The sequence below is a fragment of the Phalacrocorax aristotelis genome, chromosome 2 (genome assembly GCF_949628215.1).
Source record: "Phalacrocorax aristotelis chromosome 2, bGulAri2.1, whole genome shotgun sequence".
NCBI classification, from domain to species: Eukaryota; Metazoa; Chordata; class Aves; order Suliformes; family Phalacrocoracidae; genus Phalacrocorax; species Phalacrocorax aristotelis.
The window spans coordinates 24,108,360-24,135,822 of record NC_134277.1 but is presented as its reverse complement, the minus strand read 5'-3'; the positions used below and the strand labels follow the sequence as shown (position 1 = coordinate 24,135,822).

The window sequence follows — 27,463 nt, the reverse complement described above, 5'->3', positions numbered from 1 at the left end:
GAGGAAGCTATCCCTGGAGCTGTGAATAAGCAGAGCTATGCAGACCTTCCTCATAACTTTTAAGAATAATGTTAATTTTAAATCTTCAGGTCATGGCTTGGTGGGCATTTGAAGAACTATTAGCATTCCAGGGATATAAACAATTAGGCAGGTATATCCAAGTGGGAGTTTATTCTGTAGTGTCTTAGAGGAAGGAGAATATGCTGCCAGGGATACTGTTACCGATGCGCCTTTTCTTTACACTGCCTTTCTTTGATGAAAGGACTGTGCTGCTGAGTTTTGGAAACATGTTGTTGTCTTGTAGAAGTTTGAAACTGTGGTTGGAGAAAGAGGGGCACAGCTGAGTGGAGGCCAGAAGCAAAGAATAGCAATTGCCAGAGCTCTAGTTCGCAATCCTAAAATTCTTCTTCTTGATGAGGCAACGTCAGCTTTGGATACTGAGAGTGAATCCGTTGTGCAGGCAGCACTGGACAAGGTCAGTAGTGTTCTAAAATGAAGCAGGTAAGCAGGAGCTTAATATTTACTTTTTTTTCCAGAGATTTATTGAAAGAGCTGCAAGAAAGAGAGACCCTTAAAAAACACAAAAGGTAAACTTGGATTTGGCAGATATTCGCTGTACAGCGAATGTTTGAGATCCTGCAGGTATTACAGAGAGGAATCTTGTTTCAAGTGAGAAGATAGCATTATATTTTCTGCATTATTAAGCTTAAATTCAAGTTTTCTTGGCATAAATACCATCCCCTGCAAGTATCTGTCTTACTGACATGCATGTTGTTGTCAGTCACCTACTTAATTAACAACTTGTGTTGAAGCCTGACAGACAAGGCGTGCGCTACCAGCCATAATGTCATAAGTGACTTGGCAGGAAAAGCTCCAAGGAAACATTTCATAGAATCATAGAATGGTTTGGGTTGGAAGGAACCTTTAGAGGTCATCTAGTCCAATGCCCATTTGCTTCAGTTAACATGAATATTTCTAGGTGCTTGCTTTGTATTTAATGTAGAGCTGTCTCACTATGGGAGTGCAACTCAGGAGTGTCTATATTCATACTGGGGCTGTACCCCCAAATGGTATTCTGAATTTACTCAGTTGGATTCTGCTGGAGTACTGTAATACTTCCTGCTGCTGTTGGACAGAGGAAGACAGTTTGAGGAGAATTATTAATGGAAATACATTTAATAGGGAAGTTATCTGCCTAGCTTTTCTTGGTCATGTTATCTTATAACTTTGGATCCTCGTAAACCCTTGCAGAAGACCCAGGGACTCGTAGAATCATGGAATGGTTTGGGTTGGAAGGGACCTTTAAAGATGTCCTAGTTGAACCCATGTGCCATGGGCAGGGACGTCTTTTATTAATCAGGTTACTCAAAGCTCTGTCCAACCTGACTTTGAACATTTCCAGTGATGGAGAATCCACAGCTTTTCTGGGCAAACTGTTCCAGTGTCTCACCACCCTCATCATAAAAAATTTCTTCCTTATATCCTATATAAATCTATCCTCTTTCAGCTTAAAACCATTGTCTCCTGTCCTGTCACTACAGGCCCTGGTAAAAAGTCTCTCTCCATCTATGTTATAAGCCCACTTTATATACTGAAAGGCCACAATAAGGTCTCCCCAGAGCCTTCACTTTTTCAGGCTGGACAACCCCAAGTCTCTCAGACTTTCTTCATAGGTGAAGTCTTTCAGCACTCTGATAATTTTTGTGGTCCTCCTCAGAACTCACTCCAACAGGTCCATGTCTTGTACTAGGGACTACTAAGCTGGATGCAGCACTCCAGGTGGGCTCTCACTACAGCAGAGTACAGTGGCAGAATCATCTCCCTCAACCTGCTGGCCATGCTTCTTTTGATGCAGCCCAGGATACAGTTGGCTTTCTGGGCTGCAAGCGCACATGGCTGTCTCATGTCCAGGTTTTCAGCCACCAGTATTCCCAATCCCTTCCCTGCAGGGCTGCTCTCAATCCACTCATCCCCCAGTCTGTACTGATATTGAGGATTGCCCTGACACAGGTGCAAGGCCTTGCACTTGGCCTTGTTGAACTTCGTGAGGTTGACATGGGCCCACTCCTCAGGCTTTACAAGGATGCCATCCCTTCCCTAAAGTGGATCAACTGCACCACTCAGCTTGGTGTCATCCACAGACTTGCTGAGGGTGCACATGATGCCATTTATCTGTGTCAGTGAGGAAGATATTAAACAGTACTGGTCTCAGCATGGACTCTTGAGGAACATCACTGAAAATGAACTCCATCCAGGTTCCAACAAAATTCCACTGCTTGTGATCATTACTTTGATTATTTAAACTAAAATTTGCTTGATCATTTTAATACAGCTTGGTAATTAAAATGGCAAGCTGTGACTTTTGATACATTATGCACAGTAGGCTTATATATATCCAAAGATAGTTAGTTGAAATGTATTTCACATGAAATTGTAGAGAATTATATTTTCACTGAAGCTACCTGAGTCGGCAATAACTTAGATCTTAAAAGACTGACATTTTTTAAATATGAGTGTGAAATATTTTCTAATGCTTCAGAGTATAAACTATCCTGCACAAATTAAAATTTTAAATGAACAACTATGGGCTTAAACATAAAAACTTTTAGCATTTTCAAAATTTTAAGGTCTGTAACATTCTAAAATTTTAAATATTGAGAATTTTGTTTAGAAATTTGTGATGAAAATTTGATGGTTTTATGTGCCACAGTGAAAGATCGTCTCTAATATTAATTTTCAAGCTACAGATTATATTTCTGTTTTAAGGTACTAATTAAAATCTGTTTTTAAATTTTTTTTGAAAAATATATTTTTCTGTGAACCATTTTAATGTTTCCCTGTAAATACTCTTATTAAATATTGTTTTTTTCTAGGCAAGGGAAGGACGCACCACTGTTGTAGTAGCTCATCGACTGTCAACTGTCCGAAATGCAGATCTTATAGCTGTGTTTGAAAGTGGAGTTATCGCAGAACAAGGGAATCATTTTAAATTGCTTGAGAGAAAGGGAATCTACTACAAACTCGTTAACATGCAGGTATTTTTTTTCTCACTAGCTGTTGCCTGATTTTCTTTTTTTTATTTCATGCCCATAGTTATTGTATGCTATCCAAAGTATGGGGAATTCTGCAGCATGTTTTGTTAACAGCAAGAAAATATGTGCTTTGAAAGGAGAGCAGTACTTTGAGAGAGAAGACCACTGGTTTTGATACCAGACCTATTTAAATCCAGGAGAGTACGTCTTTCCACTGAAACAATCAAAGTTACTTTTACTTTGACTACCTCATAATTTTGAAAGCTCAAAGTAACAAATGAATAATTAATCGTAGCATCATGTTCTTCCCTCTTTTAGGCAATAGAAGCTGAAGTTCCATCATCAGAAAAAGATGAGAATGCAGTTAGTGTCAAAAAAAGTGAATATGAACCAGAATTTGAAGAATCCGCAACAAAAGGATTGAGAAGACGATCAAGTCGGAGAAGCATGGAAAAGCCAGGAGCACAAAATGGTGATTCTGATGAGAAAACTAGTCCACCTGTAAGTATCTTCGCAGAGCTGTTAGTGAACTTCGATTTCTTCCAACGAAGTACGTTAAAATTAAATTCATTCTCCTGCTCTGAAAGGTACAGGAAAAAGGAAGCACTTGATAGGGGTGAAAAAACACATGAGAATTATCTAATTCTAAATAGCCTTTAACTGATAATATTAATAACTTGTTTTGTTATTCTTACTATGAATGATTATACAAATAAAATGGGACCTTAAAAATCTGTAACAAGGATGAGTTTATTCTTGAAAATCAATTTGCTGTAGAAGAAATACACTTACATATATTTGCATACCATACCACATAGTCTATACAGGTTAAACATTCATTTTTGGATCAGAAACAGAACATTTGATCCAGCTTACAACTCTTACAACAGTCCTTACAAAACCACCATACAACAAATATGATTGCATTCATATTTGCAGCAAATACTTTGCCATTATAAATTGCTTAATGAACAGTTACTTGAATTAATCTAGTCATGGATTACACATTACAATACGCCCAGAATGAATAGTTCAGTTACTATTAACCAATACCAAGAGTATTGATCAATGACAATGATATAGGTAAACTAAAATAAAACTACAAGAGCCATAGGTATATTCTAACAGCTCTTTCTTCCTTGTATTAAAATAATAAAAATAAATGTACAATCAGTTAATTATTCCTGTTATTAAAAAGTATACATTTTTACTTCCCATGTGTAGATGCTAGGAAATTGACTATTAATCTCTCTTTTTCTCCATATTTCTCCAAATACATACATGTCTGGCCTAACAGAATTCCCATTTTTTAGGATGAAGAATTGCCTCCAGCTTCATTTCTGAAAATTATGAAGTTGAACAAAACTGAATGGCCATACTTTGTAGCTGGAACTTTATGTGCAATTATCAATGGAGCTTTACAACCTGCATTTGCAATCATATTTTCGGAAATTATAGGGGTAAGTTTGAATAAAATATGCAAAAAACTATAAACTCCACAAAATTTATTTAATCACTGCATAATGAACCTAGGGAGTGGATGCAGCACTATTACAAAAATCTGAAGAATTATATGAGACTTACAAAATTCTAAAAATCTTGCTACAACCTGAAATTTGTTTGTTATACCTATAATCATATGTAACATATGCTCAAAATTTGTATTAATATAAATTACTACCAAACATAGTTATTGAGAAATATGGGAGTATTTTAGATTACTAGTTGATTTTTAAAAAAATGTTGTTTTAAATATTGCTTTATAGATTTTTTCAGAAACTGACAAGACCGTTTTAAGAGAAAAGAGCAACTTATATTCAGTGCTGTTTTTAGTACTTGGAATCATTTCCTTTTTTACTTTCTTTTTTCAGGTATGTTTTATTATTTTAGTTCTATTATAATTGTTCATCATGTTTTAGAAACCAGATCTGAAATATACTAAAAATTTGTTTCTTCTTAATACATGTCTCCAACTCAAACCAGAACCTGCATTTATGGTTCTAGGTGTGCCTTGTGCTGAACTGAATCTTTTTTGACCTAGAGCTCCAGATGTGTTAGAGAGCTTCCAACCTATTCTGACCTCTTACCTTCAGAACTTCTGCTCTTCTTCAGCAAACACATCTCAGCATGAAACTGGATTCTCTCAGTCTTTTTTCCATTGCCACCTAACGGCCAATCCCTCCAGCCTTTACACTATACCGCTCCCTTCTTACCCTTAAGCCCTCCTATTTGAAACTATTAGTATTTGCAAATCTACCAGTCTCCTGCCTTAGCTCTCCAATTTTTTACTCCCCTAATCCCTTCCCCATTCAAGTCTTATCTGAGTCCCCTCCAAGACTCCCAGGCCTAGTTCCTCAAGTAACACCCATCATGCTGATATTCAGCTCTTCCTGCTTAAAAACTAATGGTTGAACAGAAATACCCCGTCCCCTGCTTTCGCTGATCTCTGTAGCCATCTCAACTTTAAAAAAAAAAGGTATTTTAACTTTACCCTAGTTCTAATACGTATCTAACTGCTACAACTGTGCCACAGTGGGGAAAAAAAAAAGAAAAAGAAAAGGTATTAATCATATATTTTATGTATGTCATGCAAGTGATGTATGTATTTTCATATTTTCATATATAATCTGTTTTATAATTTCCGAATATGTTTGTATAGTTTTATCCCTTAAATGAGCCTACACAGTGAAATAATGAAGTGTACTTGCATAAACAGTCTCTTGCAAAAACTCCTGGTTTATTTATGGAATTGTCTTGTTGCACATGTGTTGCACATATGCATGCAAGAAGGCCTTTAGTATAGAAGACTGAGTTGTAGATGGCTATGACAGGTTTGCTCAATTTATAAATATTCAGATAATGTTTTAGATATGAGTGGGAAGAGTTCATTGAGATGTAGCACAGCCAAATTAGTGAGAATGAAAAAGATTTAAAATATTCTTATAATCTCTTTGTATAGTGCCCATTATCTGATGTTCTTTTGTGATTTTTTTCTAAGTCACATACTTGTGCAAATTTACTGACAGCATAGGAGCACAGCAAAGATAATAAAGTTAACTGAGAATTATTTGCTGATTGGAATTTGTTGATTGGAATACTATTTTTATTAGTATCACATAGTGCAGTTGCATCTGAGGTTTGTATTTTAAGAGTATTCAATTTCACAAAGATAGATTCAGAAAAATTAATATGTGTAATCACATAAAGGTGGTAGTGAGCTAAACAGAGCTAATTATAAACAGTGATGTCATACTAAAATGTAGGAAGAGTGTATCTTCCCAAAATCTGAACCAGCATATTACTTTTTGTATCTTGTTAAACTGATTCATATATCCGCCTAAAAATATGTTCAATTCTTTATAAAACACCACCTATGTATTACTGCTGATAGCTATGTCAGTCTGTGTTAGGATCCCAGGGAAGAAATCTTAATTCCATTGGAGTCAATGGGAAATTTGTGTTTGACTTCAGTGAACACAGATTGCCTTATGAAGTCTTTAACCTAAAACAAGTGGCTTAAAAGCCACTTGTTTAAATCTGACTTAGGTCAACTCAGATAAAAATGAAGTCAAAGGGTTGATTAGTGGTCTTTTCCTTGAAGCACACTGATGAAGCAGAGGTGGGAAATATTGCTATGCTCTATGTATTTTTCTGAGAAATAATATTTGAATGTCTGTACTGTGAACCTACTAGAATTTCTGAACATTAAATGTGTTTTTACATTTACTTTGTGCAATCAGGACTGCAATATTTTGTACTTTGACATTGTAGAGACAATCTATCTAAAATATTTATTGAATGAACACAAAAAATGTAATAGTATGCTAAGCATTGTTCCTTTCTCAAATAGGGTTTCACATTTGGCAAAGCTGGAGAAATTCTTACAATGAGACTTCGATTCATGGCATTTAAAGCAATGCTTAGACAGGTAAAGATAATACATACTTTGATTCCAAGGGTTTTGAAAAACGTTCTACATTATTCTATCATATTATGACTTGTCTACAGAAAGTACTCTTTAAAAGAGTCTAGAAACCAGTTTGGTTAGTTAAACGTGATTAAGCAAAGTATCCTTAGAGGGAAAGTCTTATATCAATGCAAGAGCTTTTTATGTACTCTGTGCAAGGACTTAGATTTACAGCCAAATTACTATGGCCTGAGAGTTGATGTGCACCAGCAGTATCCCATTACGTGTTCATTTGCCTGCTTTGCTTTCTTGGTGCCCTTTCTCCCCTAAAGAAATGCAATGCAGTGCAGCTTACATTGTAACTCTTAGTTCATATGTCTGATTTAAATGGTAACGTGTACAGATATGTTTTTGTTTATTTCTTAAAGATATCTTTCAAAGAGTTCCTAAATCTATAGTTGTTGTTCCTTAGTACAGTAGTGAGATTGTATACTTAAATCTAAAGCCACTTACAGAGACTTAAAATAAGATTTTTATAGTGTCTTTAAGTAATTAATGTAGTTATCTACATTGGCCTTAATCTTGCATGATTTCAGGATCAGTATTTTAGATTTTCAAATATACAATATAAAATTTCTGGGGTTCTATGTCTTGCACATATAGCTTGCATATACAAGCTATATAGACACCGAATTTGATTCATATGAACATGACTGTTTGTAATGTGGACAGAAAGCTGTTGTAGTCTGAAAAACTGTGATTTATATATCAGCGTCACTGAAAACCTAATGAAAGAGCAATCTAACGGTTGAGTCTTGAGGTCAGAAATGCCTGTACTGCATCACTAGGTCTTCATTCACGGCATATCACACATGAAAGTTTAAATCAGATATTTGGTGACATGGTGAATAAATTATAAACTGTGTACCTGATTTAAAAAATTTACTTTCATCAGATAGACCAGTGGGTTTTGGTTTGTTTGGTTTTTTTTTTTGTCTCATAGCTTCCAAGTAAGCCTCTTCAATCTGGAGAGAAACAAAGCAATGAATTGTGAACTTTTATCTTGAAAATGCTTTATACTTCATTCATCCCCAAACAGCTTTGCAATTGTGAAGGAGTGCAACTGAAGAGTCATCTTCTCCAAGAAGATGCAGATTCAGCAGCAGCGGGGAGGGTACATTTTGGTTTTGGGAGTCCCCTGGCCTGATTACCTTCCCTCTTAGCAGTGACAGTGTGTACATCAGATCATCCAGAAGCATACACCTTTTTCTAAAAATGTTCATTGTGCAGTGAAGGAATTAGACTTATTTAAATATGCAGAACTGATGCACTGCCACATACGCAGTCTTCTGACACTGAACTCAATTATATTAGGTAGACCTCAGTTTAACTTTGTGGTTTATATAAAACATACAAAAATTCATCCTAAGAAAAATGTTTCTTATTGTAGGACATGAGCTGGTTTGATAATTCTCAAAATAGCACTGGAGCATTAACTACAAGACTTGCTAATGATGCCTCACAAGTGAAAGGAGTAAGTAAAATTTTGTTTTGGATTTTTCAGATTTGGTTTAGTGTGTAGTAAAGTTGCAGATTGGGTTTGACTAGCTGGATAACAGTCTTGACTTTGACAACTAACGTTTACTATAAAACGACAGCTGGTATAGAATGCATTTACAAATTTTATAACAATGGTGGTAATACATGTTTGCAAAATAATTTCCAAGTAAACCTTTTTTCTAAGCTTACTACTGTGCTGCATTCTGATCCTCACTATTAAACAAACTCATTGGGAATCTCTTTGTCTAAGAAGTCTGTTTAGAGATATCTTACTTACCTGAAGATAAGCATTTAAATTTGTTCAGCTTATGACCTCCTGCTATTTTTTGATCATAGAGATTCTGTATATGAAAAAATTTAGACATAGTAACAACAGACTTCCTTTTCCTTGTTACCTTTTGGAGATTCTTCAGAAGAAATTTGTGGACTTTCAGGGGTCTGCAATATTAGGCTAAGGAGCACTGAATGCAATTATTCGTGTCTGCTTAAGTAAATTTTTACTCCTGCGTGAGGTTATGTGTATTTTTCTGAACTAAGGAATCCTGTAGTATCTTTGGCTTTATAAGTTAAGCATTTAATTTCCTCCTTCATTGGGCTCCCTGTGATGACTTGCAGAGCTAGCTGCATGATCTGACAGATTTTAATGTTCAGCTGTAAATGTAACTGTGTGGTATGCTTAAAGTCTGTTCAGCTTCAAGAGCAGAATTTAGAAATTGCACTGCAAATTTAAGTAATCAGAATATGGGGAGAGAAGAATTAAATGTGATTGAGATAATTTTTTACAAAATCTTTTAAGAAACTCCCATTTTGAAAAATAGCAAAACTGAGTTAAGGATTCCTGAATAGTGTTTTCAGAATCAGGAATATAATAGGTGAAAATGCTTTCCTCATTTAAGATGCAGTTACTTTAGCAATAAATGTATTTTTCTTGCTCCAGGCAACTGGTGTCAGACTGGCATTAATTGCCCAAAACATAGCTAACCTGGGGACTGGAATTATTATATCATTAATTTACGGCTGGCAGCTGACCCTGCTACTTTTAGCTGTTGTGCCAATCATTGCAGTGGCAGGAATGATTGAAATGAAGATGTTGGCTGGGCATGCTAAAAAAGATAAAGAAGAGCTGGAAGCTGCAGGAAAGGTGGGTCTAGATAAGTTTATCTATTTTTATGTAATGTATAAAGTCATGTTTACCAAAGCATTGTTGATGGATGTATTACTCCAAATACAGAACATATCATAATATTTAACTTCCAGAGACAGCCAAATTCTATGTAGTTACACTAGTAGACCTATAGACCATAACACCTCTTCAATAATATTGAATCATTCAATAACTGAAGACTTATGTTATTAACCGATATTTTTTTTTTAATTGATAAACCCCAGAATGTGCTAAGCACTCTTCAGGCACATTCTTTTCTCCTTCTTGTTCTGATCATTTCTATTTTCCATATTTTGCAACCCTCTTCAGTTTGAATTTCTCTTTTTTCTTTTCTGTCATCTGTCATCTGTCATGTCATCTGTCTTACATATATTATACTGCTCTTTTTTTTTTCTCTTTCATCTTATTAATGTTTGCAGGGATAATATGTATATATCCACTGGCTCCTGAGTCTGTTTGCCATTCCTTTATTTCTTGAGTGGAAGAGAAAGATGAGAACTGAAAAGCGAGAAGGCTAGACTCTTGTTTAAGAAATTAGATGAAGGCATTTAATGTCACTTCATTCCAAAAATCCTTTTGGGACAGAACAACTATTTCATCACTTCCCAGATATTGCTTACTTCAAGGTAAAACTTTTCTAAAATCCCTTCCTATGTCCTGTTTTTAAAAGTTGTTGAGAAAAAAAGAATTTCTCTAAGGCCATGCACTTAAGGAATGGTATTAATCTTCAGATCTGGTGTTTAAATGTATGTGTCTGCATATGTGTTAGCAGTCTAATGTCCCCTTATAGTTATTGGAGATGCCATAGTGTCTGGGTGGCCTCCAGCTGCCATTTCAGAAGGGTATTGCTCTAATCTACGTTCTACGTCATATCTGCCATGCCTTACCCAAATCTTTTGAGTATCCTAAAGCATCTCCAATCACACAAGCCACCTGCCTGTGGGCAACTGAATTAGAGTCCTTCCCATTTCAGTCAATGATCCTGGAGAAAGAAACTATAGAACCATAGAATCATTAAGGTTGGAAAAGACCTCTAAGATCATTAAGTCCAACCATCAACCCAACACCACCATGTCTCCTAAACCATGTCCTGAAGTGCCACGTCTATAGAATCATAGAATCAAATTAACATAGTGCCTAGGCAGTTAAATTGCTTTCTATTTCTGTTGAATAGTCATCCATTGACTACACTGGTAGTTTAGACACCTAAAGTCAGATATCTTAATCTGGATTTGAACTCCTCCCCAGTAACTCCTATGTGCTAAATGGGTTTTATTTCCTTCCATCACATCTGAAAATAAAGTTGCTGAGAAACATTTTGTCCCTCCAAGTCCACGGGAAATTCTGGGTAATGATCTTTCCGTGGGCTTTTTCATACAAGCCCAAGGACACATTTCTTTTCCTCTCAACTGGCTACATTTCTTCTGCTTCTTTTTTCTAATGGCTGAACATTTATTTCATACTGTTTTGTTGTAAAATACGACAGAAAAAAGTTGACAATTCTTGAAGTAGGTACTAGGGACTTTCTTAATGCAGCAGACTGCGAAGAATTAGCACAGGTGTTACAAACATTTATGTTGTTTTACAAACCTTGTGAAAATACTTTCTTTTCTTAGCAATGTATGAGTTTCCCCTCTCAAGGCCACCTACGCAAACATTAGACTACAGGCATTTTATTAAATTAAAATTTTTTCAAAAATAAGGTTTCTGCAAAGGGTTGATGAACTTACATTACTAGCGGAAAAAAAGACTACTTCTTTGAGTGTTGGTGAGACAACATAATTAAGAAGAGTAAAATCTACTGCATTTCATTGTTATAATGAACATTGTGTATTACATTCAAATCAATAAGTTATGTGCAAATATTAAAACAGTGGCACAAGCATTACTGAAGCTATAAGATAATTATACCCCTATAATTTAGAACAAAGATAACAGTACTGCAGTTTAAAAATCTTTGGTAACAGTTCATGAAGAAAAATAATTTCAGGTCTGTGGTTTAACTCTCATAAAAGTAGTGGGTTATGGAGGTTATTTGTTTTTCTCTTTTAAACTTTAGGCATTTGAATTGCCATAACTCTGGTGTCCTATAAGATATAACATACAGGATCACTTTCAGAATAGAATTTAATTATTTTCATAGAATAAGAATCATAGAATACCTTGCGTTGGAAGGTACCCATCAGGATCACCTAGTCCAACTCCCTGCTCCTCACAGGACTACCTAAATCTAAACCATGTGACTAAGAGCATTGTCCAGATGCTCCTTGGACTCTGACAGGCTTGGTGCCATGATCACTCCCAAGAGGAGCCTGTTCCAGTGACTGACCACCTTCTCAGTGAAGAACTTTTTCCTAATGTCCAATCTGAATTTCCTGTGATACAACTTCATACCATTTCCTCATGACCTATCGCTGGTCAAGAGAGAGGGGAGATCAGCAGCTCCCCCTCCACTGCCCCCCTTGAGGAAGGTGTAGACTGCGATGAGGGCACCCCTCAGCCTTCTCTTCTCTAAGCTGAACAAACCAAGTGGCCTCAGCCAGTCCTCATAAGTGCTGCCCTTGAGACCTTTCACCATCTTATTCACTGTCCTCTGGACACACTCTAATGGTTTGATGTTCTTATATTGAGGCACATAAAACTGCACTCAGTACTCAAGGTGGGGCCATTGCAGTGTGGACTGGGGCAATCACCTCCCTTGATGGCCTAGCTATTCTGTGCTTGATGCACCCCAGTACACAATTGGCCCTTTTGGCTGCTAGGGCACACTGTTGGCTCATATTCAACTTGCCATCAATCCAAACCTCCAGATCCCTTTCTGTGGAGCTGCTCTCCAGTCTCTAATCCTCTGATCTGTGTGTATAACCAAGATTACCCTGTTCCAGGTGCAGAATCTGGCACTTGTTCCTGTTAAATTTCACATGGCTGGTAATTGCCCAGCTGTCTAGTCTATCCAGATCTCTCTGTAAGGCCTCTCTACCCTCAAGGGAGTCCACAGCTCCTCTTAACATAGTATCTGTCATGATTTAACCCCAGCTGCAACTAAGCCCCACACAGCTGCTTGCTCACTCTCCCCCACAGTGGGATGGGGGAGAGAATCAGAACAATAAAAGTGAGAAAACTTGTGGGTTGAGATAAAGATAGTTTAATAGTTAAAGCAAAAGCCGTGTACACAAGCAAAGCAAAACAAGGAATCCATTCACTCCTTCCCATCGGCAGGCAGGTGTTCAGCCATCTCCAGGAAAGCAGGGCTCCATCGTGCGTAATGGTTACTTGGGAAGACAAAACACCATCACTCCAAACATCCTCCCTTCCTTCTTCCCCCAGCTTTGTGTGCTGAGCATGACGTCATATGGTATGGAATATCCCTTTGGTCAGTTTGGTCAGCTGTTCCGGCTGTTTTCCCTCCCAATTTCTTGTGCACCCCCAGCCTACTTGCTGGTGGGGTGGTGTGAGAAACAGAAAAGACTTTGACTCTATGTAAACACTGCTCAGAAATAACCAAAACGTCTCTGTATTATCAACATTGTTTTCAGCAGAAGTCCAAAACATAGCCCCATACTAGCTACTGTGAAGAAAACTCTGTCCCAGCCAAAACCAGCACAGTATTATTGCTGAACTTACTTAGTGTACATTTGACTCCTACATGTAGATCGTTTACAATATGTTGAAGAGCACTGGCCCTAAAATTGAGCCCTGTATAACCCCACTAGTGACTGGCCACCAGCCTGATGTAACCCCATTTGCTATAACTCTTTGAGCCTGACCCATAAGCCAATTGTTCACCCAACATATTATGGACTTGTCTAGCTGTATGCTAGAGATTTTGTCCGGAAGGATAGTGTGAAAGACAGTATCAAAAGCTTTGCTAAAATTAAAAAACCCCACATCTACTGGCTTCCTTTGGTCAACTAGATGGGTGATCTTGTCATAAAAAGAAATTAAGTTAAACAGGACTTCCCCCTTGTGAACCCGTGCTGGCTATGACCAATGTCTGCATTGTCTCTCAAGTGTTTTTAAATAACTCCCAGAATAAGCTTCTCCTCAATTTTACCAGGCACTGAAGTGAGACTGATAGGCCTATTGTAGTACAATAACTTATTAAAAGTGCTCATTCTTCTCCCTGAAGCTTCTCCTACTTTTTGTGTAAGTGCTCATTTCAGAAAGTTTGTGCAGAACAGGGACTTTGCTGGCTTCTAGGCATGAGCTGGAAACGGAGTTCAAGGAACTAGGTCCAGAGAGGCAGTGTTCCAAAGCACTGGTTCTCAAAGAACTTTGTAGAACATATGAGCCAAGTAATACACCAAATGCAGTAACAATATTATGTAAAATAAATGCATATCTATTAATTGCTTTCTAAAATTAAAATGTAATGTTAAAATTGAACTTTTATAAGTTTTACGATATTAAAAAACATTGCCAGTCTCTTGGGGAGGGTGGGGTGAAACCCCAAACAATGTTCCCTAGCTTCAAATATTTAAATGCAAAGAATCAGGGGACTCACTACACCTGTGAGGAAAACCCAAGCATAAATAGGAATTCAGTGCTGCAAAAACACTACCATTATGTAAAGCCCACCCTTCTTTTATAACCTAAATTTGCATAATATGAATATGCAAGCAGACATACCTGATTTCTCACCTTTTCTGGGCAGAAACTGTCTAATGTTTAGCTTCAGATTTATACCTTGAGTTATCTACAGCCCTGCGATCTTATACCCCATGGCCAGTTCTGGTTATTAAGATGAAGAGTTCACTCATTCTTGAGTCTTTTGAGTCTAGATATACTTTCCTTTGGTTATATTTTCCTTTGACCTTACTTTATGGTCTTTCTTAGACTAAAAGCATAAAGCATGAAATATAAATTTCAGCAAAATATCTTAAAGCCTTGTGACTTTTCTAGACAAGGTCTACGAAAGTCTACCTACACTACTGTTGGCATTGCCCATATTCATTTCCTGCTAATGTATACTTTCTTGTACATACAGTTCTCTGAGTTATAAAGAGACTTATTACTGTGCATTTGTACAGTATCTGTGCTCATAAGTGAGCTCATCTGCTAAATACCCATCTCCAGAAAGGAGACTGGTTGGCAACTGAATAGAGCCTGGATATAGGTGTTTAATACTATTTGAGATGCATTAGGAAATTGAAAACATCTACCCCTATGGGACTGCCACGTATAATACAGTACATGTGGGAATCCCTGCCCTCCCAGAGCAACAGCAGTTGAGGCCAATTGGAATACCCAACATACCACATATTGCACCAGGGATGATGTGTTGGTCATGGACTCAAACCCAGTGTTTCAGCCAGAACTGAATAGAGGGATACAGCATTAGTTCCGGTGTCTAGAGAGATGTGATTGTTCCAGGTGTCTTCTGCTGGCCATTTCTATGCATCATCCTATTCTACATGCACATGAACTGAATTTACCATACAGGCTCCTAGCCTCACTGTGTGGTCATTTACAGGACATTGAAGAGGTCTTATCAGAAAATTCTGAGCATCATCAGAAAATCTCACTGTGATAAAAAGAAAACATTAAGATGCTTACTTTTGATATCAAAGGTCCATGATTTTAATAACAGTTATAAAAAAATATAAAATTATATTCCAGCAGACTCTTTTTATTAGTTTAGAATAAGGAACTGCAACATAATCTTAACTTTTGGTTAAAACATTTGTGTTTCTATTGCAGATTGCCACAGAAGCCATAGAAAACATTAGAACTGTTGTTAGTTTGACCCGAGAAAGAAAATTTGAGTTAATGTATGGAGAACACTTGCAGGTACCATACAGGTATAATAAAAATAACTAAGCTAAAATAAAACTGTATTTAAATTATAGAATAAATGACAAACGTTTACTTGGACTAACATGGATTCTTTTTGTTAATATGCATGATTTAATGTATAATTTAATGACCTCAGAACGAATGTAAATATTTTGCATATTTTTATTAACAAATGCAACCACCAGCCAACATTTTTGTTCTTTGATTTAATTAATTTTCTGTTATTATATTGCTATCTCCTATTGCAATGTCACTTGGTGTGGAAAAATTTTAGTTTTAAGTGAGCTTTGGAAGTCTAGATCTAATGTAACCTCCCACTTGAAGTGTTTCAGATATTTAATTAAAAACTTTTTAATGTAAATAGAATATTGCCTTAAGCCATTTCTGAAAGTATTAATACAGCTGAAAGCATTTGAATAATTACTTATTGGTTTGTGACTGAAAAAAAAAGGAATTAATATCTGCCTGGACTAAATAAAAATTAAATAGTCTTAAAGTGAAAAAATTAAAAATATGCTGTCGGTTTAAGTTTTATTTGTTCTAGACTGAAATTTTTCATTTTCAGACATCCATGAGAAAAACAAAGGAAATGACAGCGTATGTACACAGATATGATGGGAGACAAGTAGGGGTGCTGCTCATACCTCCACCATAATAATTGAGCGGTTAGAGCACAATGCAGGGTGTAAAAGATATTACTTTAGCTTTTTTCTCAGACTGCTAGGTTTTGAGTCCATATCTCACAATTTGCAAGACAGTGCCTAACCATTCTCAGGGTTGACATTCATGGGATTGCTCCAAGACTGTCATCTTAATGTTGTTCTAGTATAAATAAGAACTTATTGCCCTACAGGTCGATTTGTCTGGAAGAGATAGGACATATTTTTCAGTTAATGTTTTCAGTGCATGTTAAACCACTGATTAGGCAAAAAGTTTCTATTTTATAAGAATTGAGCTTGGGCCTTATGTTATACTGGATTAATGCACAAATCATCTATGTAAAACAGAAGTCACAATAGCCTTTTAATCAAAAAAAGCACACTCGTGATCTGGCTCCTGTTTGTTTTGTTTTGTTTTGTTTTGTTTCCCAGAAGGAATCACACAGTTGTGACTTAGTAATAACAGCAATAAAATTAAATATTTTATTCCTTTTTTGCTAGTATCATTCATAGTTACAGGAATTTTCTTTCTGCTTTGCATTTAGTTATAAGCATAGTTTTATCATCCCAAATCTAATTTCTGCATCATTCATTCAGGCTTAATCTTTTTTGAGAGAGGAATTTTGACTGATTAAATTGAAAATAAATAGATTCTTGAGTGTATAATGTTGAACTGTTCAATATCTTTGTTATTTGGTTAATACAAAATTGCAAGTAAAGAAAAAATGACACAAAAATTGGGTTTTGGCTGAAGGTGAGCTAACAGTTCTGCTCCTTTTTTCCTTATGTGATGCAGTAGTACAATTTCAAATGTGTTATTTACATCTTCAAAGTGGTAATCATGGACTGAACTGTAAAGTGTTTTAACACTCAAACTATGAGATGGTAAGACAATAATTATACATAGCAGCTAAGGTGTCACATTTTTCTGCACCCATATTCCAAGCTGTTCTTGGAAGTAAATAAAATTCTGGAAACAAAACTAAATTTCTCTTGGATGCAGTTTAATAAGAGACAAGGGATTGTGTTGTTTAAGCACGAGTACACTTTCCATTCGTAACAGTATCATCTGAAGTCAATTAATTGTTTTTTTGCATACTAGGACTTCAGTATGATTGCACATTTTTATGAAAATATGCATGCTTTCTTACAGAAATTCTGTGAAGAAGGCACATATATTTGGATTTTGTTTTGCTCTTTCACAAGCAATGATGTTCTTTACCTATGCTGGCTGTTTCCGGTTTGGAGCCTATCTAGTGGTAAATGGGCACATGGAATATAAAAATGTGTTTTTGTAAGTACCTCTTCTGCAATCTTTTTTCTGTCAGTCCAGACAAAGGTCTTCATTTACTGCTAGAGATATCATGAATCCATTGGGTAAGCTATGACAAAACGGGCAAATTCTTCTGTACTTAAATATAATGAAAGCATATTACAGAGTGGATACTCTAGATGACTACAGTGTCTGAGCTGTTCAGATAGGCCTGATTTTGGACTTCCTTTTCTGTATTTATTTGGGACTATCATGTTTTCCAGTAGTTGAAACAGTATCCTACTTATGTCACATTGTTTATTCTCACCAATCTTACTGTTCATGTAGCTATGAGGTCCTCTGTATATTCTACAAAAACCATAGTTGTTCCTGTTTATTGAAGCATAATAATATTGTACAAATCTTTTTAAGAACACATCATCAGCATCTGTGTTATTTCTATGTCAGGTTTATTCAAGTTTGAAATCTTCTCCAAAATACATGTTAAATAATTGGAGAACAGGATTCCATAAGGTATATGCTGTTCACTATAAGGGAAGAATAACTAAGTTATTTTATATCACATTCTGATAAGAATCTCGTTCACTTAAATGAACCAATTTTGTGTAGGAAATGAAAGTATGAACCACGAATGTAAGGACAGTATGTAGAGTACTGTACATACCTGGAGTCAGGTGGAGCATTTTATTTCTAATTTATACAGGTACTGGAAATAAAATATGATTCTAACTTGCAGTATTCTTAGAAGGTGTATCCACTGCAATCTGAAATTATACAAGGAATAGTACAATTATTTGTCTCTAAGTGTACTTTACAGACTTTTAAGGGCAGAAACTGTACAAAAATTAAATGAAGAATTTGGAAATTATAAATTATCCTTAGCGTCTTACTTTTATATTTTGGATTTATAATCACTGTTTATCCAATCATTTGCCATAATACCTAAGAGCCCCCATCATATCTGAAGTTCCATTCTTCTAAATCCTATATAAACTCAAAAGAAATATAACTTACAATTTAAGAGGCAATAGCTCAATATAGGCCCATGAAAAGAATACAATTCTACCAGTATGGATATCAGTGATCTCAATACCTAAGAAAGGCCAAACATACCAATTGTTTTGTTGGCAACCTGGTTAAAGATAGTTAACATGCTCATTTTGACTGGAAGATGTTGGAAAGTGTCTGCATCCAATCTGCTAGGTGAACATCTCTAGCCAGCTGAGGGAGTGAACTTCCAGTGCCTCAGTTAGATTTGGAGGGAATTGTCTGACCTAAAACTGTGTGAGCCCCTCTAGACTGTTCAAATAAAACAGATTCATTTATATAGCTCTGAAGATAAAAGATAAAAAATAATTTATTTTACTTTGCCTTAAAACAAGCTAAGAGGTCTCATATGTTGATTACCATTTCTCGATGAGCAATCCTGTGTTGTGTGGCAGTAATTAATAGCTGAGGACAGCAGGTTCTTAAACCATTCTAATGTAAGCTGTAAAGATACAACTATGTTCACCATAAAACAATAGTAGCATATTTTTCAAGCTTTTTTTGGTGTTGCAAACCCTTCAAATTTTTCCCAGCAGACCAGTGATAGCAAATTAAATCTTTATTGTCACCTTGTTACAGGCTTGATTTCTTATTTTCATTGAAGCTTTAAAAATTAATCACTAACTCCCAGAGGTCTTTGAACCATAGAGAGGAAACCACAGTAATAGTAGAACAGGATTAGAGTAACGATTTTACCATCCATTGACCACTTTCCTCTGAGCCCCAGTTGAGACTTAATATAGTTAACCAGAACTAATAAAGAAATTAGTACTAATAAATAATGAAAGCATTGAATTTGGAATGGAGGCTTGTTTATCTCACTTCATTAAAAGAGGAAGCAAAGTATTTCTGGAGCTGAGTGAGTAATTAAATAAGTAATAGTTGGTCTCTATTCTTTTTAAATTTAGTCCCCTTTTTTAGCTGAGTAAAAGAAAAAGTTGACTGCAGACCCATTTCCATTGTCCTTTTCTTCATTGCCTATTTACTGTTTGGTTTTTTTTCTGATTTCTTTTATAGAGTGTTTTCAGCTGTTGTATTTGGTGCAATGGCTTTAGGACAAAGCAGCTCTTTTGCTCCAGATTATACCAAAGCCAAGATATCAGCAGCCCACTTGTTTCTGCTGTTTGAAAGAGTACCCTCCATAGATAGTTACAGCAAGGAAGGAGAGAAGCCCGTAAGTAAGCCATGTGTAATGGGCAATGTTATTTATTGACAACATGGACACTACCTGTCTCACTTCCTTCAAACTGATTTTGCCTCTCCTTCTGATTACTTCCTTATCTCAGTATGTTCTCAACAGTTTATTCAAACACAACATGGACCAAGTTCTCTATTTTCAGTCCAGCTTTTGCTCACACAGCCTAAAGGTTATTTGTTTTGAAAATCTGGTTAAGGTTCAGCTTGTGTGGAATTCAACCAGCAGAATTATGAGCATTTTCAAAATACTTCAATGCTGTACTTCAGTGCTGATTTTATAAATTCACAAAGATTCAGACCACAGAGTTAAAGTCAGCGTTCCAGCAAATGCAAAACACTATTGATTTCAGTGGCGGGGGAAAAAAGAAGACTTCTGCAATTCTGTTTGAATCATCTATCATATTGCTTTAAAGATGTAACAGTGATACTATTTCAATTATAGGAAACATTTGAGGGAAGCATAACGATCAGAGACGTGGCATTTAACTACCCAAACCGACCAGAAGTCAAAATCCTCCAAGGTTTGAATCTAAAAGTAGAAAAGGGACAAACTCTGGCGCTTGTTGGTAGCAGTGGCTGTGGAAAGAGCACTGTTGTTCAGCTGCTTGAGAGATTTTATGATCCACTTGATGGAGAAATGGTAAGTATTTTTGTAAGAACATGTCAACATGTTAAGTGAGGGTGTGCTTATTTGGTTTTATGTGATGTGATAAAGTATAATATATATTTCTAGTTTTATTTTTTAAGTACTTTTAATGGTAAAGATAAGCAGTAGCTCATCAGGGTTCCTTATTTAAATGTGATTAATAATATAATGGAAAAAGTCCCCATTTCCCACATTATAATGAATTAGTGGAACAAGGTCTGTGTGGTAAAAATATGCCTGATCCACAACCTAATGATGGCTTTGAATTCAGAGCAAATTTCCTCAGGTTTTTACGATAAGAACACTTTAAAAGTTACTAACTTTTCTTCTATATAATGTAGTAATAGGTTTTGACATGTATGTTCTTTCCTAAAACAGTGAACATTGACAAAAGTAACTTCTATCATAATTTTTACTTGTCAGAAATGTCTTTCAGAGTATGCCCACTTTACCAAGTGATAGATTATAAATACTTTAATAATTTTGGTTTAAAATACATCTAGGGTTTCCCACACTACTTATTCAGCAACTTTACATAATTTTTTCACATAATGGTATTGGTTTTGCCATTTTCTCTTTTATGGAAATGTGCTCAGAGATTTTGCTTGAAAAAGAACCCACACATTTTGGGTTGGATGAGGTGAGAATAAGAAGGATTTCAGAACTTGTATCTGCAGAAGCACTCACAAAATATAAAACAATATTTAAATAAGGCCTAGATGCAATGGGCAAGATTTTTTTGTGGTTGGAAATGCCCATACTGGTCCAGTGTAGCAAGCTGATGTGTAGAAAGAAGCAGCATAGGTGCTCCAAAGGTATGTTTAACCAAGTGCAACTTCATCACCAACATTTTTGACCTTGTATTGATAAATAACCAAAAATGACATAGAAGCCGCAAAAGCAGTGAACTAATTCATATGCTCAGTTGCACCATGAACTGAGTGAAAGCAGTGTGTGCTTTAAAGCACTAACTGTCAGAACAGCTGTTCACAACAGTGAGCACTATGCTAGTCTGGTATAGAGAGTAAATGCTTAGCAGTTGTGGTATTTGGTGTAGTAGACCGAAAATGCATAATAACTGAGTTCTCTAGCTTCATTAGTGATTTTTCAAATCAAATAAGGACAGGAAGCAGACCATAGAAGCCTGCAAATCCATTGGAATTCTAAGGAAAAGACCTGACAAATATATATGTAGTTGAAAGCAATTTCTCCTATCTAGCATTCTTTTTTTTCCTCTTTGCATCTGCAGATGTAGAAATGCTGCCACTGATTTCAGTGGATTTTGAATCAGGTTCATTATGATGTCTTTCCTTTGAAAAACAACTATACTGGCTGCAGATTGGCTGTTCTAGCACAAACTGTGGAATTAGTAGATTAATCATGTCCGGTAGCCATGCTATGAAGGGTGCAGTTCTTCAATTACTCTGCTGATAGTGGCACTCAACACAGAGCCTGAGCACTGCGCTGGGTGATTCTAGGTGCAATGTATCAGCCCTCTTAATGTCCTGGTATATTTCTGTCCAAGTTGATATGACTTGTATGATTATGAAACTGATCTATCCAGGAAAAAAAAAATTCTGCTGTCATTTATCTAACAGATAATGATAGCAACTCAGTAGACAAATTTAGCAGAAGTGTGACAGAGTTGCCAGTAAAGAAAACTGACTGCAAATGGTATCTTAAGGAATCCAGAAGTAAATTTGGCCATTGTCAGGCATTACATCACAATTAATTTTAAGGTTGGATGCTTGGCTTAGAAGTGTGTGAATGAATGAACCCAACTCTTCCTTTATTTTAATGGAATACTACTGCCAATCTGTTCCTTCAGTGGGAATATATACGCAAAATAGAGGAAAGTTTTCACACTGAAGAAAGAAATGAAACAACTTTACTCAAAGTTCTTTGAAGTTGCCTCAGCATATCCTGTCTTCCACAGTCTTCAAAATCCTGATGAAATCTTGAAGCAAAGCAAAGGACTGAGGCAGCAGAAGGGACTATCCTCACTTTTATATATTAGCCCTTTAAAAAACTTGGAACATAGAGAAGGAGGGGAAGGGAATATGTGAGCTTTCAATATAGTATCTCTGCATAGGAGATTTCTCCATTTCTCCAAGGAAAGAGCTGCAATTGCTCAACTTCTGTGTATGAATTTACAGTAAATCTCTAACACACATATAGCCATGTGACTGAAGTTTAAAATGTATGTTTGGTTTCTCAGCTTTTTGATGGGAAAAACACAAAGACACTAAATATCCAGTGGCTGAGAGCTCAGATTGGCATCGTCTCACAAGAACCAATGCTGTTTGACTGCACTATTGCTGAAAACATCGCATACGGGGATAACAGTCGGCAGGTGTCACATGAGGAAATTGTTAATGCAGCAAAAGAAGCCAATATTCATTCCTTCATTGACTCTCTGCCAGATGTGAGTTATTCCTTTTCTCTCCTACTCAGAACTAGGGGTGACTTACTGTGGCAGGGAAACATTATGTCCATTTACGATGCCCTGGGGTACACTAATTCCCTGAGACACAAATAGATCTGAAACTGATTTTTAAATCTTTTCTTTCTTAATTGTGTTTACCATTCTCTTTTATACTCTGGGAGACTCCGTTGTTAGGTGGAGAACTGAACATTTAAGATATCAGGGAAGAAAATACACGATTATAACTAATTGAGAGATGGAAGTGTGGGGTGGGCTTTTTAAAGTGAATTAAACATTTCTTTTTAAGCTCCTATTTATCTCAAGCATATGTAAAAGACACTGCTAGATTGACAAGCTTCTTATGCATTTCTTCCCATTATGCCTAGTTAGCTTTTTAATTTCTAATATTTCTATATTTAAAAAATTACTAAGAAAGTTTTTCATATATATATATATATATGACCAACACATAATAATATAAGAATGAACATCTTGGGTCAGGTTAAAGGTATGCCAGGCACAAAATCTCTTCCCAGGCAGTGACCAGTAAGAAGTATTTACAAATAAGTATTAAAAAAGGCTAAATATTTAATCACATTTCCTCTGAATTTTCATCTTGCTTTCATAATTTGTGACTCAAACTTCCTCAGATAGAAATAATGTTTTATTATTTAATAGTTCTGGATGGATTTTTCTTCTGTGGGTTTGTCAAATCAATTTTTAACCTATGCCAACTTGTATTCAAAACTTCCTGAAGCAAGGAGGTTGCCAGCTTAGTTGCATGTTGTATATATTCAGCTTAAATTCAGACAGTTAAGCTGCTTTTTGCATTTTTTGAAAAAATACAGAGGCCAAAGGCCATGTTTAGTTTCTAACCATTTATCAAGATCTGCTCTTTCCAAAACTCTGTGGAGAAATCTTGTGATATATAATGATGTCTCATAAAACTTTGGTGCTTTTTGCAACCAAATATATAATACCTCAAAGACTACTGTGACCTACCCATGAGTTTGTCCAGAGACCTGACTCATCCACCTTAACTGACATAACTACGTTAAAATGGTCCAAAACTGTAGTATAGATATAGATAAAGTGTAAAAATGTCTATGTCTATATATAGATATAGTATATAATTTGGCTGGAAACTGATACATCTTTTACATTGCTATTTTTTTCTTCAGGATGAATAAATGTGGGTAGAAAAACTGATTGGTTAGGACGCTAGCTTGAAGTGTTTAAGGTCAGGGTTTGATCCCCAGTATTGTCATACACTTTCACTGAGCTTTGGCATTCTATGTCCTTATGGACAATAACGTTACCTTCCAACCTTAGAGGGGTTGTTGCTTTGAATGTATGAAATGCTTGATGCTACAAAAGAAGTCTCCTAGTGAAAGATCTATAGATCTGTGGCAGATAGCAATTCTGGTCATCTGTTTTCAGAGAGCTATTGGCATGGAATATGCAGTTTATGGATGGCTGGTGTCAGGGTTGATATGCTTAAATATACTTTGCATTCATAATGCAATAATTCAGATCTGCATTCATAATCTTAATATATTGTTTCTAGAAATACAATACCCGTGTAGGAGACAAGGGAACTCAGCTTTCTGGTGGTCAGAAACAACGTATTGCTATTGCCCGAGCTCTTGTACGTCAGCCCCGAATTCTGCTACTGGATGAAGCTACGTCTGCCTTAGATACAGAAAGTGAAAAGGTAACTTGATTGTGAGTCAGGAGTCCAGAATCTAAATTAATGTTTGTTTGTATTATGATTATTGTTTTCACTCCTACAGATTAAAGCCTAAAGCTGGAAATATGGTGTTTTATACAATTTACATATTTATACTAATAATAGACAAATACAAAGGTCTTACTCCTCCTTGCCAAAAAATCCTTTTCTGTTTTTTTTTCATCTGTATGCCAATAGGCAGATTGAAGTAGCAACGAAGGCGGCATTTCTTTGCCTGGAATTCTTCAGGCTTCCATTGGAAAAGTGCTACCGAAATTGAATCAGGAGGTAGAAACTTCAGAAACTGAAAAGGTTGAGGATGCTGCCAGAGAGCTTTTTTCCTGGGAAATGGCCAAATCTTGCTTTCATAGTTTTACTTGCCCCTCTCATTGCTCGCCAGTCCTTGCTATATATTCATGGCTAATATGCAAACTTCCAGTGAAAAAAATTTCTAGAAGGCTTTTTTTAAAGCCCAAAGCTGCAAACTTGGTATAACAGAAGTACAATCTATCTGTAGAAATTCAACAGATTCTACAAAAGTACTTAATACTAATGGGGCAAATATTACAAAAAAAATTATAATCTAAAAACTCAAACCCTATGGACTAAGTTTTGATCAATTCTAGGCATAAAAACATAAGGTTTGAGGGGGAAAAGCAATTAAATAACTCCAGGATTCTTTGTTTTCTTAATTATGTGCCAGTTAGGTACAGAAATTTAGTCTCTTATTTTATTCTGCAGTAATAAACATAAGGAATAAGGAAAAGAAAGGAGAGATTCTTATTAGTATTTTTCTGCCAGTGCTAGCTTTAAGAAAAACATGATTCATGAGACTGCCTGCAACATCATGAGAACTAGTATGATAGTAGTTGACCCAAGATTACTGGCTTAACTCCCATATATTAAAAAAATCAGTCATGGAAGGGACCTCTGGAGGTCTTTAACCAAACCTCCTCTTCAAACAAGGGCCAATACTGAATTCAAACTGGGTTGCTTAGTGCTGTGCCCAGTAGGGTCCTTGAAAATCTCCAAGAAGATTCAACAACCTCTCTTTTTTCCCTGTTCCAATGCTTAATTATTCTTGCAGTGAATATTTTTCTTATATCCAGTCAGAACCTCCCCTGTTAAAGTTTATGACCATTTCCTCTTGTTCTCCTACCATACATCTCAGTAATGAGCCTGGTTCTACCTCATCCTTTTGGCATCATCTGCTATGGTAGTTTTGACTCCTTGCCAACACAGGCTCATTCTAAACCAGGAAGCTAAAGCCACAGATATTCCCTTTCCCTCACTGCCATATTTCAGTTCATTTCACAGATGGCAATTGAGGTATATCTCACGACAGCAGCCAGAATAATTCGCCTTTTGGTTTGTTCACTGTGCAGATTGTCCAAGAAGCGCTGGATAAAGCCAGAGAAGGTCGCACCTGCATTGTGATAGCTCACCGCCTCTCCACCATCCAAAATGCTGACAAGATTGCCGTGGTCCAGAATGGCAAGGTCGTAGAGCAAGGGACCCATCAGCAGCTCCTGGCTGAAAAAGGCATCTACTACTCTCTGGTCAATGTTCAAAGTGGGTCATGCAACATGTAAATTAAAGGCAATACTTATCTCTGAATTGTCTCTGTAAGATGTCAATACTGCTATTTTTGTCACCATAATTATTTCAGTATCAATAGTCAGTCTTGATACTTTTGGTTTTTCTCCTTCCTTTCATAAGTCCTATGAAAACAAGAAGTACTAAGTAAATATGTACCAGTTTCTCACTACTAGCTTTCATTATTCAAACCACTCTCCTACGTGGCCAGAGCAGAGGCCTATTGCACTCATAAAAGTAGAAGCATGCTAAGCCAAATGTAATTAACATTAGCTTGCTTTGAACTCTGTCAAAACCACAGTAATCGGGCTTGTCAGGTAAACAGTCTGTAAACATTTTCATGTTCAGAAAAAAACAGTTTAGCTACTGCCAGAAACAAACCTTAAGCCTTATTCTCACTATGTAACGCACAGTCAGTCCTAGCCTATTAGGCTTGTTATCAACTTGTTGTGAGAATTTGCAGGCCAGCTGGAGCTTGATGCCAGATGTCTCATGTTATGATGTGGAGTTTTAGCCTAGGATGACAGCAGAGGTCTTGAAAATATGGGCACAGGCTGAAAACAAAAGTCCTAGAACTGTAAGTACCTCACTGATGGTCAATTACTGATTATTGAAGAGGTGCAACCTTAAGAGCTGGGAAAAGACTGCTTTAAATATAACACAGAAAAGAAGCACCAGAAGAAAGCCACAGCTGATAAGCAAGGCAAGGCATCTGCTGCAGCCTGGGAAAGTAGTATCTGAAAGTATCCCAAAGTGCTGGCGATCAGACATCAAGAGCTAAGAACTCTCTAAAGACAGCAATATTTTATCGAAAGGTGCTAATCTTGAATTTGGGCTTGGAGGAGGAGGAGGAAGGAAAGATGGATGGATGGACAGCCTTTTCAGTGTTAGCTTCCTTCATTGAAGAGCTCTTGAACCTGACCACCCTGATGACCAAGACTCTCAAGAACTGTAACCATAAGTGCTAATTACATGGCATCAGCTCTGTGGTATTGTATATTAGTTGCTAAATTAAGATGACTGTTAAGGACTAACTGCTTTGAATGTGAAGTAATAGTGATTAATAATTATTAAGAACTAACCATTAGCAATGTGTATTGTTAATTAATATCTATGCAGTAAAGTTTTGTTTTTAAGTTTAAAACTGGCCTGATTAATCAGTCTTCCACACTTCCATCATAGCAATTTCTGATTCCCTGAGATTTATCCATGTGATCTGTCTGATCTACATGTAGATAATTATACACACACAGCCTAACTGATAGGCAGTTAGGCTCGTCAATGTAATACTAACACTATCCAGAATATTCATCGATGGAGTCTCATTGTATTTCTTTTGAATCACTTACCTGTGTTCTTCTGTTGCTATCTTAGATGGAAAACCAATTTGACTAGCAAATTTGTTTGTTTCCTGTTTATGTATTACTTGAT

At 36.3% G+C, this 27,463-nt stretch overlaps 1 protein-coding gene across 3 annotated transcripts in view; it reads left to right on the top strand.

Annotated features, from left to right (window-relative positions):
- LOC142052528 (ATP-dependent translocase ABCB1-like) overlaps positions 1-27,176 on the top strand; it is a 45,841-nt gene extending 18,665 nt beyond the window's left edge. The window contains exons 14-28 of one of the 3 annotated variants that reach the window (XM_075082754.1): positions 305-475; positions 2,874-3,035; positions 3,351-3,533; positions 4,346-4,492; positions 4,799-4,903; positions 6,883-6,960; positions 8,390-8,473; positions 9,437-9,640; positions 15,365-15,465; positions 17,273-17,413; positions 19,457-19,613; positions 20,079-20,276; positions 22,501-22,707; positions 24,275-24,421; positions 25,822-27,176. In XM_075082754.1, the coding sequence (XP_074938855.1) occupies positions 305-475; positions 2,874-3,035; positions 3,351-3,533; positions 4,346-4,492; positions 4,799-4,903; positions 6,883-6,960; positions 8,390-8,473; positions 9,437-9,640; positions 15,365-15,465; positions 17,273-17,413; positions 19,457-19,613; positions 20,079-20,276; positions 22,501-22,707; positions 24,275-24,421; positions 25,822-26,028 (2,292 nt within the window). In that variant the 3' untranslated portion in view covers positions 26,029-27,176. Of the gene's footprint in view, positions 1-304; positions 476-2,873; positions 3,036-3,350; positions 3,534-4,345; positions 4,493-4,798; positions 4,904-6,882; positions 6,961-8,389; positions 8,474-9,436; positions 9,641-10,083; positions 10,203-15,364; positions 15,466-17,272; positions 17,414-19,456; positions 19,614-20,078; positions 20,277-22,500; positions 22,708-24,274; positions 24,422-25,821 lie in introns of those variants that run through there. The other 2 variants (XM_075082755.1, XM_075082756.1) reach the window with 2 other exon arrangements.
- Positions 27,177-27,463: the final 287 nt, after the last annotated feature.